Source organism: Propithecus coquereli, unplaced genomic scaffold (assembly GCF_000956105.1).
Source record: "Propithecus coquereli isolate 6110/MARCELLA unplaced genomic scaffold, Pcoq_1.0 Scaffold83, whole genome shotgun sequence".
Taxonomy (NCBI): Eukaryota; Metazoa; Chordata; class Mammalia; order Primates; family Indriidae; genus Propithecus; species Propithecus coquereli.
Genome location: NW_012154507.1, coordinates 7,025,772 through 7,038,708, shown reverse-complemented (window position 1 = coordinate 7,038,708; position 12,937 = coordinate 7,025,772). Strand labels below are relative to the sequence as shown.

The 12,937-nt window shown below is 39.4% G+C and overlaps 1 protein-coding gene across 1 annotated transcript in view; it reads right to left on the bottom strand.

Annotated features, from left to right (window-relative positions):
* Positions 1 to 12,937, bottom strand: part of NIN (ninein (GSK3B interacting protein)) — a 95,582-nt gene that overhangs the window by 69,532 nt on the left and 13,113 nt on the right. Inside the window, exon 4 of the mRNA XM_012663747.1 lies at positions 5,895 to 5,976. Within this exon, the coding sequence (XP_012519201.1) occupies positions 5,895 to 5,976 (82 nt within the window). The remainder of the gene's footprint in view (positions 1 to 5,894; positions 5,977 to 12,937) is intronic.

The following is a 12,937-nucleotide window of genomic DNA, read 5'->3' as shown; positions in this document are numbered from 1 at the left end:
CTCATCTGGAGGGAGGGAAAGCAACAGGAGATCCATGGAGCAAGGCCACTGTCCCTGCCTAGCAGCTCCTGTCCCAGGAGCTCCTGTAGCCCAAAGCCATCTGGCCAGGGGCAGGTACCCGTTGGGCGCCTCTTGGAGCAAAGGCAGGAAGAATCCAACAGCCCTCAATCCCGCAGCAGATCTCCTCCACCTCACTGCTGTAACAGGTAAGATTTGTGGCAAATGTGTAATGACGTTATCCAGTTCGTCATCTCTGAAACTGAGCTGTCCTGATCCCAATCTTGTTCTTGCCCCAATTTTCTCCTCGTTAGTCTCCTTTCCCTGCGTCAATGGGCTGATGTGAGGGACATGCCAATTCTCTAATTTTAAATGAGTATTTCTTGCACATGTACATATATTTTTTGAAAGATCGCTCTTTTAGCCTTAGTAAAATTATAACAGTAAGTATTCTTCTACAGCACAGTTTAATTGCTATGTAGTCTTTGATTACACAGTTATAGCATAATTTGTCCACTAATACACTGTCAAATTATTTTGCTTGTTTATATAGGTTGAGTATCCCTTATCTGAAATGCTTAGGACCAGAAGTGTTTTGGATTTCAGATTCTTTTTTTGATTTTGGAATATTTGAGCTATACCAGTTGAGCGTCCCAAATCCGAAAATCCAAAATTTTTGCTTTGTGCATCATGTTGGCACTCAAAAAGATTCAGATTTTGGAGCATTTTGGACTTTGAATTTTTGGATTAGGCATGCTCAATTTGTCTGTGTGTGTGTGTGTGTGTGTGTGTATATATGTATTTCACTGTTTCAAAAGACTGCCCTATATACACATCTTTGTGTATATCCATCATTATTCACATGGCAGAAAATCTGAGAGTGGGATTGGTTAGCCAAAAGCACATTATTATAGTTCTTGGTGCTTATTATCTTATGTAATTCCAGAAAGGTTCCATCATTTTACATGACCACTGGTAGGTGTGTTTCCAATTTCTCATGACATCATAAACACATGCCTAACACTCTCTTTGTTGGTGGTGGTGGTAGTGGCTCGTTTTGCTTTTAACTTTTGAAGAAAATTTCTGGTCTTCACTATTAGCATCTTATTGACACCAAGAGAACACAGACTAAGTTCTGACATAACCAAAGAGAGGACAGACAACAAAATAAGACACTTGGGCCACCTGTGTATAATATTGCCTAAAAACAGGGACCTCAGTCAGACTTCAGCACCTAGTCCAAGGCCTCTGCACATAGTTGCAAACACAAATCTTCAATCACTGCAAATCACAATCTAGCTCAATGCTGGGCCATAGGAACTGTTTCAATGCACATTTGCTGAGTAAATGAAAAGATATCTGTTAATCATATTTATCACTTTTTCAAAAGAGAAGGAAAATAATTACAATTAGAGCAGTTCCTGGAATTAAGAAGGTCTGTTACAAAAAAAACCAATCATCTATGCCCAAACAATGCCTGATCCTATTTTTGTAATGAGTGGCTTTTGCAAACCTGAGTTTTTCCTCACCAATAAACAAAGGAATGACATTTTCAATGACTTACATCAGGGAAAGAAGGGCTTTCTGAATTATGCTAACATCTACTATAAGACAGAAATCTAATGCAAGATGCATCAAATGAGGACAAAGTCTCTGGAGAGCAGATCCAGCTGGCACGTTGATGCCATGTAGCGTAGAGCGCATGCCAGCATTTCCATTACAAAAATCTTATGATTCAAAGCTGTGGCAAATTGAATAAATAGCTAATAATTAAGTTGTTGCCCTCTCTTATTCCATAAAAATAATTTAAAAATTAAATTGTACACATAGATATGAGAGAGTTATGCCCCTGGCACTGTTAATCAGTTTGGAATCTACAAAGGACTCCGTAATCCCAAACCCATTTTTCTGCGCTTATCTGAATTTCACTATTTTTTATTGTGCTATTGTTCTTCTTATTAATATTATTGCTTTTCAGGGGGAAAATTCCACATCTTAGAATCATAAATATCAGAGTTAACAAGATGCTGAAAATAATCTAGTCCATACTCCCCCAATCTAAAAATAAACTGTGCCTCAGAAAAGTTATAAATGGCAGAGCTCAAGATGATGGAAATAATGACTTAATTTCATCCGCTCTCAAATCCCATCAGAGCTTTGTTTCTGTTTAATTTATACACAATTGCCTTTTATTAGAAGAATATAAAACCATGAAATATACTAAGCATTTGTCCTTAGGAAGAAGAACTTTATAGTGTCAATTTATATTAAGTAAAATCTTACAGAAACACAAAGCTAGCTTTTTTTGTAGACACAGACAATGTCATTTAGGTATCAGGAGACAATACAATTGAATCTTGAAACTGAAAGGAATTTTAAGTATTTTCCGGTAAAACCACTTTTACATATGACGTGATTAAAGACTACAGAGGTTGTTATGTATAATGTCACCCGATTAGAGGGGCAGAGCCAGTATTTCCCAGCCTCTGACTCAAGGGTCTTTCTGTTATATCAAGCTGACTTTTCTAGATTATAGTCTGGTACAGTATCTGCTATTTTAACTTACAGCAATCTTCAGTGTTATAAAATATCAATTCATGACCCTTGCAGTTTCTAAGGCTGTGCCCTATGGTGCACCTATTTTTTTCAGTCTCCTGTCATAGTTAAAAGTAACTTTTTTCTCAAAGTCTACCAGGTCTATTGATTTGAAAAGGCAAGACAAAAATACCACAAACCTGGCCCCTTATGATAAAAGACGAACTAAGTACTGAGCAGTGAAATAATGCTGAGGACACAGGCACCCCTGTCACCAACGACCAGGTGAAACTTGCTTTTGTTCATGCCTCCTTGCTGCCTCCCGCCACTTGTCAGACCCTTTGGACTGGCTTATCCACGTGAAGGCTAAATCCTTATACTGAAGCCTCCTGGAATCCCACCCCTTGGTGCTACAGTCTTAGCACCCTCCTCTGCCATTGTCTGTAAGACTTCAATTAAGCTAAAGCCCTCTTGGGGCCTCAATTGGCTCATCAGTAAAATGGCAGTGTTCTCTCCAGCCCTAAAATGCTGTGGTCTAAGATTTAAGGGACAGCTACTCTCATAGAGGCAGAGGGAGAGATGAACTCGGGTGGCCTCTTGACATACCCCATTTGAATCCTGCCCCTGCTCTCTTTTTCTCTACTCAAACCGAGCCAGCCTGCGGGCGCAGAGTCACATTTTAGAGTGCGTGGAAGAATGTTTGAGTGGAAAGAATTGCATGATTGCCACCAACAACTGGAGGAGCTGGGGAAAGACGGGCAAAAGACAGAAAAAGCAGAGATGGCCAGGAACACAGCAGGGAATGTGGGTGGAAGGGCTGACTCACGCCTCATATTAGATGAAACGTTCTTAAGGCACAGGCTCAACCCTGCCAGGACAAATGTTAGGAAAGTCATATAAATGCTTGATGAAATGCTATCAATAAATACTTTGCTGCTGCATTACAGTGATTTGGGGCAGTTCCGTAAAGAAGATTTGCTGCAGCCTACCCAAAGGATGGAACACAAAGCAAATCTATAAAAATCTCTTCTGTGTGTTGTCCTGGAAGACTTGTACAAATTATGATCTCTGCTTGCACAGCAGTGAGAGACACACATAACTATGGAATCACCATCTGGAGCTAGACTTATAAACTTCACTTCCTGGCTGTGCCCAAGCTCAACCAGCTATTATCTAGCTCATCCCATTGCTTAGATCACAACACCACACTACTCTAGGGGGCACCTGTCACATTTGCACTCACCATAAATCTGTAAATTTATCATGACAATTCCTAGTAGATGACAGTACAGGTTTTGAAGAAAGGGCAGCAAAAGGATGATATGGACTAGTGGCAGGACTGCCCATTCCGAATCCACATAAAAGCACATTATTGGTATCAGTGCACAGAAGAGCATTGAATTTATGCTTATATTACCTATGCTCTTATTAACTAAAATCCACCCCAGCAGTGATAATGCCATAGCTCTATTCAGGGTGCCTAGATCTCCCACCATTGTTATCAAGATGACAGACAGCCTTAAAAAAGTAAAAATACCAATTAACTGTGAGACCTCAGAAGTAACTAAAGTCCATATTCCCGCAGTGATCACCTACAGAAATTTTATTGTTTGTCTGGAAAATCTCAAGAATGCAATAACCTCCCTCCCAGGCTCACTGGAGGCTTCTAGAGAGCTGTGGCAAGCCTCAGAATTGGGAATAACCTGCCTAGGGGTGTCACCACTGTCAGAAAGGGGGAGACACAATCCAGAATCCAAAACACTGCTGAAGGCAGTATTCACACACACAACACAAATCTGGAGCATTTCAGGAGGTAGGATGAAGAACTGGATCACCCAGCAAGGGTAAGAAATGAGGTCCCATCTGTGCCTCATCTAAATAGGTCACATTGAATGACTCCACATAGCCACAAAATGTTAACGATTCCGTCTTAGTCTCAAAACTGGATTATCCTTTTGATGTTCTTTTTCAAAGTCAGGTTTTTTTTGTTTTTTTTTTTTTGAGACAAGAGTCTCACTGTGTTGCCTGGGCTAGAGTGCCGTGGCGTCAGCCTAGCTCAAAGCAACCTCACACTCCTGGGCTCAAGCGATCCTCCTGCCTCAGCCTCCCAAGTAGCTGGGACTACAGGCACGCGCCACCATGCCCGGCTAATTTTTTCTATATATTTTTAGTTGTCCAATTAATTTCTTTCTAATTTTAGTAGAGACAGGGTCTCGCTCTTGCTCAGGCTGGTTTTGAACTCCTGAGCTCAAACAATCCGCCCACCTCGGCCTCCCAGAGAGCTAGGATTACAGGCGTGAGCCACCGCGCCTGGCCTTAAAGTCAGGTTTATTGAGGTATAGTTTATATAGAGTACATTTCACCCACTAGTGCCCAATTCTATGGGTTGGAAAAACTTATACATTCAGGTAACTGCCAGCACAATCAAGATATAAGTTTCATCATTCCCAAAATTCTATCATGTCCCTTTATACTCAACCCTGACCCCAGCCCCTGAAAACCCTTGATTTAATAAAGCCAGACTGTACTGTAATACAAATTTCCACACTGTTTAGGCTTCCCCTTAAACATTTACCATATTTCATTGATTCTAAGACATACGCATCCCCATACCAGATTTGAACACTCTGAAATCAGAATGTATTTTATAATCAATAGCATTTTACATTATAATTGGCAATGATTTTTGTTTTTAGAGATACGTAAAATAACAATGTGTCTTATAATCTATGGTACTTTTTTAAAAAGCCAATGAAGTATTAACACAACATTAAGTCTTTTATTTCATAACATTCATTGAATACTTATATATGCTAAGCATTCTTCTAGACATTGGAAATACAAAAAAGGAAAAAAAAAAAAAGTGTCCTCAAGGAACTATCACTTGAGGGGAGGAGACAGATAAACAAGTATAATAAAATGCGACAATGTCTATAGTAGAGGTTATCCATTCACTAGGACCAAGCAAAATTATCTCTAGATTGGCCTCTGTTCTTTTAGGAAAAATTTCCTCCAAATCATATCCTTCCTTGTACACAGGAAATAAGGATGAAGGCAGTTACCATTCAGCTTCACTCTGCTCATTCCAAGAATGAGTTATTGCCATACCATCTGACATATTGCCCAGCAATAATCCAATTATTTTTTTCCACACTAAGCTGCTGTAGTAGAGATGTCTCATTTTAGTGTTCAACAGCTGCAAGGCTTTTATGATAATATCGAAGAGAAGTCACTGAAAATAACTGCTCAGTTTGTGAAAGGCAGATGTCCCAAATCCTTCACAGACATGTTTCAAGGTCCCCAAATTCTTCCCTGGACAACTTTCAATGGGCAATGTAGAGAAGAAAAGTTAGTGCCCTTACCTGGTTCTTGAAAGTGTTCCTCATTTGATAGAGTTCTAGACAAGATAAGTATTAATGCTTCTTTAAATTGATCAAAGTGTACCTAAAAAAGCAATTAGAAATAAATTTAAAATCATTTCCACAGCCCTAAGAATGCAAATCTATCTACAAGGTATCAGAACTGTTTGTTCCCACCCTGACAGCCTTGCAGTGTGAGTCATAACCCATTTTGTTCCCTTTTTCTCCTCATTTCTTTAAAGCACAGAAGGGAAAATGGCTGATCATTTTTGACATCCAGTGCCATAAACACTAATATCAGCATTGATATTTATTCAACCCCCAAGGAGAAAAGCTACATAGCAAAACCCTCCTTATAAACTCAGAGAAAGTTATCTTTTAACACATAGTTATGTCTTATTTAACATATAGTTTTAACACATAGTTCCTTTTATTTTTCTGAACAAAACCAGAAGAGAAAGACATTAGGTTAGCTATAAGGAAAAACTTCCCTAGTAAATGATCCATTGTACTGGTGACCCACAGATGCTTTCATCTCTTAAGATATTCTAGAAGGGAGTAAGCTATCTTTTGAGGATGACTTGAATACAGTCTTGCCTAGGGCAGATATATAATATTTATCTCCCAAGGCCCCTATGATTCTATAAACAAGCAAAAATCAATAGCAAACACAAAGGATAAAAAGAACCTTAAGAAGCATTTTCCTGAATTCTTACAAATACAGTTATTTTGAGTGAAGTGGGAAAGAATCTCAGTTTTATTTAAGTGAATAGAACTGGGATATTATTATACTTTGGTTAAAAGAGTAGAACAGTTTTCTTTATGATCAAGTATATTCTTCTATAACTTAAATTTATGTGATCTCACCATGGAGCTGGAGGGAGAAATGATATTTCTTCTCACCATAATTCTAGTTTGAAAATGTGGCACCTATTTACACAGAACCCCTATGTAAATATAAATATAATTTTGATAAATTTGTAATTTGTGCTTCCATGGGTCTCTTTTGATGTCATTACAAAATATTGTCTAGAGGTTTAAATATAGGTGACACATAAAAATCACTTCCAAATTAAATTTAGAAAAGCAGCAAACCTCATTAGTTATTGAAACAGTGGAGAAAAAAATTGCATAATGTCTTCTCTGTGCAAATCAAAGGAGAGGAATCCATTGAGATTTACATGGCGTAAAATTGTATTTGCTTACAATTGACCACTCTCTCCCAAAGTATATGTGATTTCACTACCACATTAGTTTTGAGTAATTGAAATTACTTTCAATCATATTTCTTTTGAATTGTATGGACTTTATTTCTTAAAATGTTTAGTTATATATATTTAAGGCATACAACTTGATGATTTCATACACATTTACAATGTGAAATAATCACAATCAAGCTAATTAACATATCCATTACCTCACATAGTTACAACTGTTTTTTTTTTAATTTGCTGGAAAGAACACTTAGGATTTACCCTCCTAGCAAATTTCAAGTTAGATCATATAGACTTTAAAAATCAACATAATCTAAGGAGCCCCAGCACAATTCTGTCAGGGAGGAGGTAGGCCAGGCATTTGCTAAAGAGCCAGGGTGTATAATCAATGAAAGGGTTAAAAGACTGTAGAAATGTAGGCTGTGCTAATCAGCTTTCACACCTGACAAATCACAGCAAAGCCTCCGGGAGGGAGGAGCCGCCAGGTCCTGCTATTGTTCCCAAGTCAGAGATGGGCTTCGCAGGGCAAGGCCATCTTCCCAACCAGCCAGTTCACAACATCACATACCCAAGAACTCTGCCACTCAGGGCCCCTCGACAGGCATCTACTAATTCCTACCAGAATCATTCCTTCTTCTCAGGACAGGCAGGATAGGGCAATGCCCCTCACTTTCTGCTGTGAACTGGCTAAATTACTAAACTTCTCCAAGTTTTAGTTTGCTCTTCGATAAAAAATGGGGATATCTATAACAACTGATATTTATTATTCACTCAATGAATATTTACTGAGCAGCTACTCAATATATGTGCCAGGCAGTGTACTAGGCCCTGGTGATATAGTAGTTAATGAAAGTAATGAAAATCCCTGCTGCCACAAAGCTCAGACTCTCCAGAAATATCACAGAAAGTCAGGTGCTGTCCTAAGAGCGTTGTGTGCATCTTAGGTTATTTACGATACCACCTCCCTGTGTTAGGGAGACAAAATGAGAATTACGTAAAGTGTCTAGAATGTCCTGTGACTTACCAGGTATCCAGCAAGTGGTAGTTAGTACTATATTAATAGATATACTAGCAGGGGTGACTGTTTCCACCACTTTTTCAGAGAAACAAGGCCATATTTTCAAGCAAAGCAACTGGCTACGGAGTGACTGAGATAGCCCCGTGAGAGTGGTGGTGGGCAGCAGGAGGAGGTCGCGGGGCCTGCCTGCTCCCCCAGGACCTGTGGCATTGCACAACATCAGAGAAACCGATCCGGTTTGCTGTGTTTAGGGACCACAACTCTGGGTTTCTCCTCTCTCTTAGGATATTAATGGAGGGACATGAATGAAATCTAAGTCTCCCCTTGCTACAGTTACAAGTTGAACATAAAGATGCTACCATCTCAAAAGGGAGGTATTTGTCTTGTGAATTTCAAATCCTTTACACTTCTCTCTGTGGGTCTCCCCTGGGTCTTCTAAAGGTGTTAGTTTTGATAGAGGCAATTGGAAAGAGCCCTTCTGAATCTGGTCTTGATATAGTTCAATTCAGGGAGTATTAGTTGTGAGGGTCACTCAGGGGTCTATGTACCTCAACTTCACTCCCCCTGACAAATGACAAAGACACCTATAACCTGGTATTAATTCTAGTCAACTTCTGAGGCTTTATATGAGGCCTCAGGATCCCCTGAACATGGCATAACACACGCTAACTGTTGCGACAATATAAACCTCATTTATATGGAAGTTGTTAATCTCACAGCCTCAGCTATCTACAGTCCAGCAGACAATCAGGAAACAAACAAATGGGGTCAAAAGCTGAGGCAGGTATCATAAAACCCATTTGCTCTTCTCATAGAAAATGCCACACAACCAACTCAAATATACATACATAGATATTTGTATATATATTTATTTAAAGAGACAGGGTCTCGCTCTGTTGCCCAGGCTGGAGTGCAGTGGCCTGATCCTAACTCCCTTACACTTCTGCCTGGGCTCAAGCGATCCCCCCACGCTTCAGCCTCCCAAATAGCTAGGACTACAGGTGCATACCTACACACCCAGCTGATTTTTAAAAAATTTTTTTGTAGAGATGTGATTTCGCTATGTTGCCCAGACTGGTCTTGAACTCCTGGGCTCAGCAATCCTCCTGCTTTAGCCTCTCGAAGTGCTACATGGCTCTCTAATGGTGGGCATGAGCCACCACGCCCAGCCTAGGATCTATATATTCTTACTCCACCTGATTTATCATAAACTTCATGATCTGGCTTCACAACCCACTACAGATTAGAAACAGCAAATAAAAGACAGGGGCACACCAAGGTAAGTACAAGAAATAACTCTCAACCTATGAGATTAAGAAAAGACATTAACCACCCTCCTTCAAACAAAAATAAAGCAGAATATTTTTTATACTTTAAAAAGCTATTTTAACAATCCCATTTAAAACACTATGTAAACCATTTAAAAAAAGATGACACACGCACTCAAAAACCTAATAGGCGGGGGCTACTTAGTGTTGGGGTACGGATCCATATGCTGCTAATGAATCCTGAGGGCACTGCTATCACTATAAAGAAGAAAAACTGATGGAGCAAAAAGATTGTAAATGATCTAGAACAATCTAATTATGTTTAATATACTCTTTCACAGGATGAAACTTTAAAAAAATTTTTTAATCCCCAGTGGTCAACTTTTTTTTTATTTTTTGGGGTCTGCCACTAAATGGGGTAAAAGATCAGTTATCAGAAAACTTTGTTAGCGTGGGTCCTGGATAATGCTAGATGACTGGGGGCATTATTGCAGGTTCTCTCTTTCCTAGACATTTTGTCATGTACATCTTACAACATGTATGTGAGATGATCGAGGCAGAGGCTCCACCCCAAAACTGAGGGAGAGAGGCTCAGAGAAGGCATATGCCTCGCCCAAGGCCACATGTCTTGGAAGCGACGGAATTACTCAGAGAACCAGGCCTCTGACTGGACTCATCAGAGCCCGGCAACCCTGCCTGGCCCAGACTCACTTCACTCTTGGTTTGACCTGTGTAAGGCGCACACCAGGCATCAAGCAGTATCAGGGGATAGAAAAGATACATAACCTCTGCCCTCAAAGACTTTATCAGCTACATTCTAGATTCTAGAAACTTTCTAGAGGGTGGAAAGGCAAAAGACAGGAAAGTTTATTAGTAATCACAAGGCAGAACCTGATAAGTGCCTTGACAGAGACAGACACAAACTGGTAGGGGCTTCTGATGAATTAGCAAATCCCACTTGGCCGGTAAGGGAGGAAAATAGGAACAGTTTTGTGACACTTGACTTCTCTAAGATGTCCACAGGCATAGGTTAAAGGTTTCCAGAATGAACTTATGACATAGTAAACCAGCCTCATTTCAGAGTAAAAAGGGTTCTATAAAAGACTAAACATAACTATTAACTCCAAGGTTCTTCATAATCCAGTAATGTCTATCTAGTTGACCCCCTCCTTCCCTAACAAAAAAATTAAAAAATCCAGACACCACTCAGCAGTTGATCAAAACCATTGGAGCAGCTTGAAGTCCTACTTTGATCTTTATTTTCCTTCATGTAAGGGCATGTGGACACGAGGCCCCTGGATTTAAATAGCAGTAAATGCCACATCTTTCAAAGGGATGGGTCTCTAATGGAGGCAGGTGACTGCTATTTTCCATCAGTGCTCATGAATATTGATGTGGAGAAAAACCCCCTTGGGGCACAACCCAGAACCAAAATGTTGATAAACAAACATCCTCTACTGTGAAGAACTGAGCATCAGTGGGCCCACTATGCTCAGTAACTGGAATTCTTAAGTACCATTTTTCTCCTCCAAGGGAGCTTGACTATTGTATTATGTTAAAATTTATAAATCTTCACAAATATACAATATAATTAAATCTCACAAGGTAACAAGCTTCCAAGTTGTGCGTACCCTGGTTGGTACCCCTTATTTGAATAATAATTGCTGTCTTTCATTTTACAAGCATTCCTGTATCTTATATGCCTCAGAGGGCAGTTTGCAGCAATGGGAAAATTACATGACTGACTAAAAACACACATGACATTTAAACTAAATTAATAGGAAGACTAGTCAAGTCTGATATTTTTTGTCATGTGTCACTACCACTTAGTAGAAATTTGTCTCATCACTTTTCTTCTCCACATTTCATATGAATTCTTTTTTAGAGATACAATTTAACTTTTTGAAAAGTTTAAGCACCACACAAAAAACAAGATCGGTTTCAAACCACAAAAAAACTGCAACAGGAAGTAGAATAAGGAACCTAACATTGCATAAAATCATCTCCTGCAATCGTAGAGATCAAATGTATACAGTTTCCACATGTGCACAGGCAGTACCTCAAACAGACCCAAGATGGGAGAACTCAACCAGCGCTTAATAAGATGAACTTAGGAAACAAGACGAAGGGCTACTGTGGGTTTGTATCTATTAATACAAAGGGAAACTGATGAAAGAACATTCAAAACATTCAGTGTTAGTTGAAATGGGTATAGAAATACGGACTCATCAGAAGGTCAATGTATAGGAAAATAACGTTTATAGCATTATGCAAAGAGAAATGACAGACTAACGAAGAGACATTTTTCATGAAGGAAGACATATGTATGAAACGTTTTCTTCTAAATAAAGTATTTGGCTTATTGTAGCTTAGTAGTCATTTATTGCAGACAATGTAGGGAGAGGAAAAGGCCATTTTTTTAAAAGGCAGGTTTTTAAAACCTAAAACAACCATATGAAGTTGTACTCCACGACTGATCAAAGAAGCCCTCCCTACAGATAAAAATGGATTCAAAACACCACCACACAACAGGGCTTCTAGACACCCATTCTCCACTCTAACAAACTTCCTTAGAAAATCATTACTAGGAAGTCATTATTTATCAAAACCTGTTCTGGGTATGTAGGGGGTAGAGGAGAGCATACAGCCAGATAAAATGGGTTAACTGTGTCCCTGGCTCTATGATAAGTCTTTGACATACACAATCTCAGTCAACAGTCATCACAATCTCGTAAGGAGGGTATTATATTTCCCATTAAACAGATGAAGAAACTGAGGCTCAGAGTATTTAAGATAACACACTCACATGGCTAAGAAGTGGCAAGAGGCAGTACTTGAATCCAGGTCTGACTTCAAAGACTGCTCTTATACTATTTTGACACAGTAATGGTGGTAGTGGTGGTGTTTGGAGGGGGATGGAGAATGAGATTCAGTCTTGCATATTTGGAGTTTGAGGGAACTGTGAAGATATGCATTCAAATGCAGGGAATGGGAAGTCTGGGAGGCCATCCTGGCACTGTCTCAAATAAGTTGTCTGATCTTGGACAGGCCTTTCCAGGTTCTATGTTTCTCTGACATACAGATAAACTCTGAAGTCTAAAATCTGTGATGGACACTGCAGAACTTTAAGTCTCTGCATCCAGACATGAAGCTATGCATACAAGTATCAGTGGATATTGGTGAAATCTAATGAGCATTCCTGACCGTATCTTCTCTGGCAAAGGAGATGGGTATTATGAAATAAAGTAGGTAGAAGACAATAGCCGTTTAGCACTTGTTCCTACTTGCTGTTCAGAGTTCAAGGCCAATAGCTCTCCCCTCTGCCCAAGGGGGACACTAAATACCTTGTAACAGACTCAGGGGTTTATGGTATACAAAACCAAACCTGATTTTGCAATGAGTCTGATGAGAAAGTATTAATACAGAAGCAAGTCTAACTGCCTCCTAATGAGAAGATCTTCTTATCTGTAAATGAGGAACCACAGACCCTTAGGAGTTCAAATCAACCCCAAATGAGATTCTTGTAAAGGAAAGGAATGGTGGTTT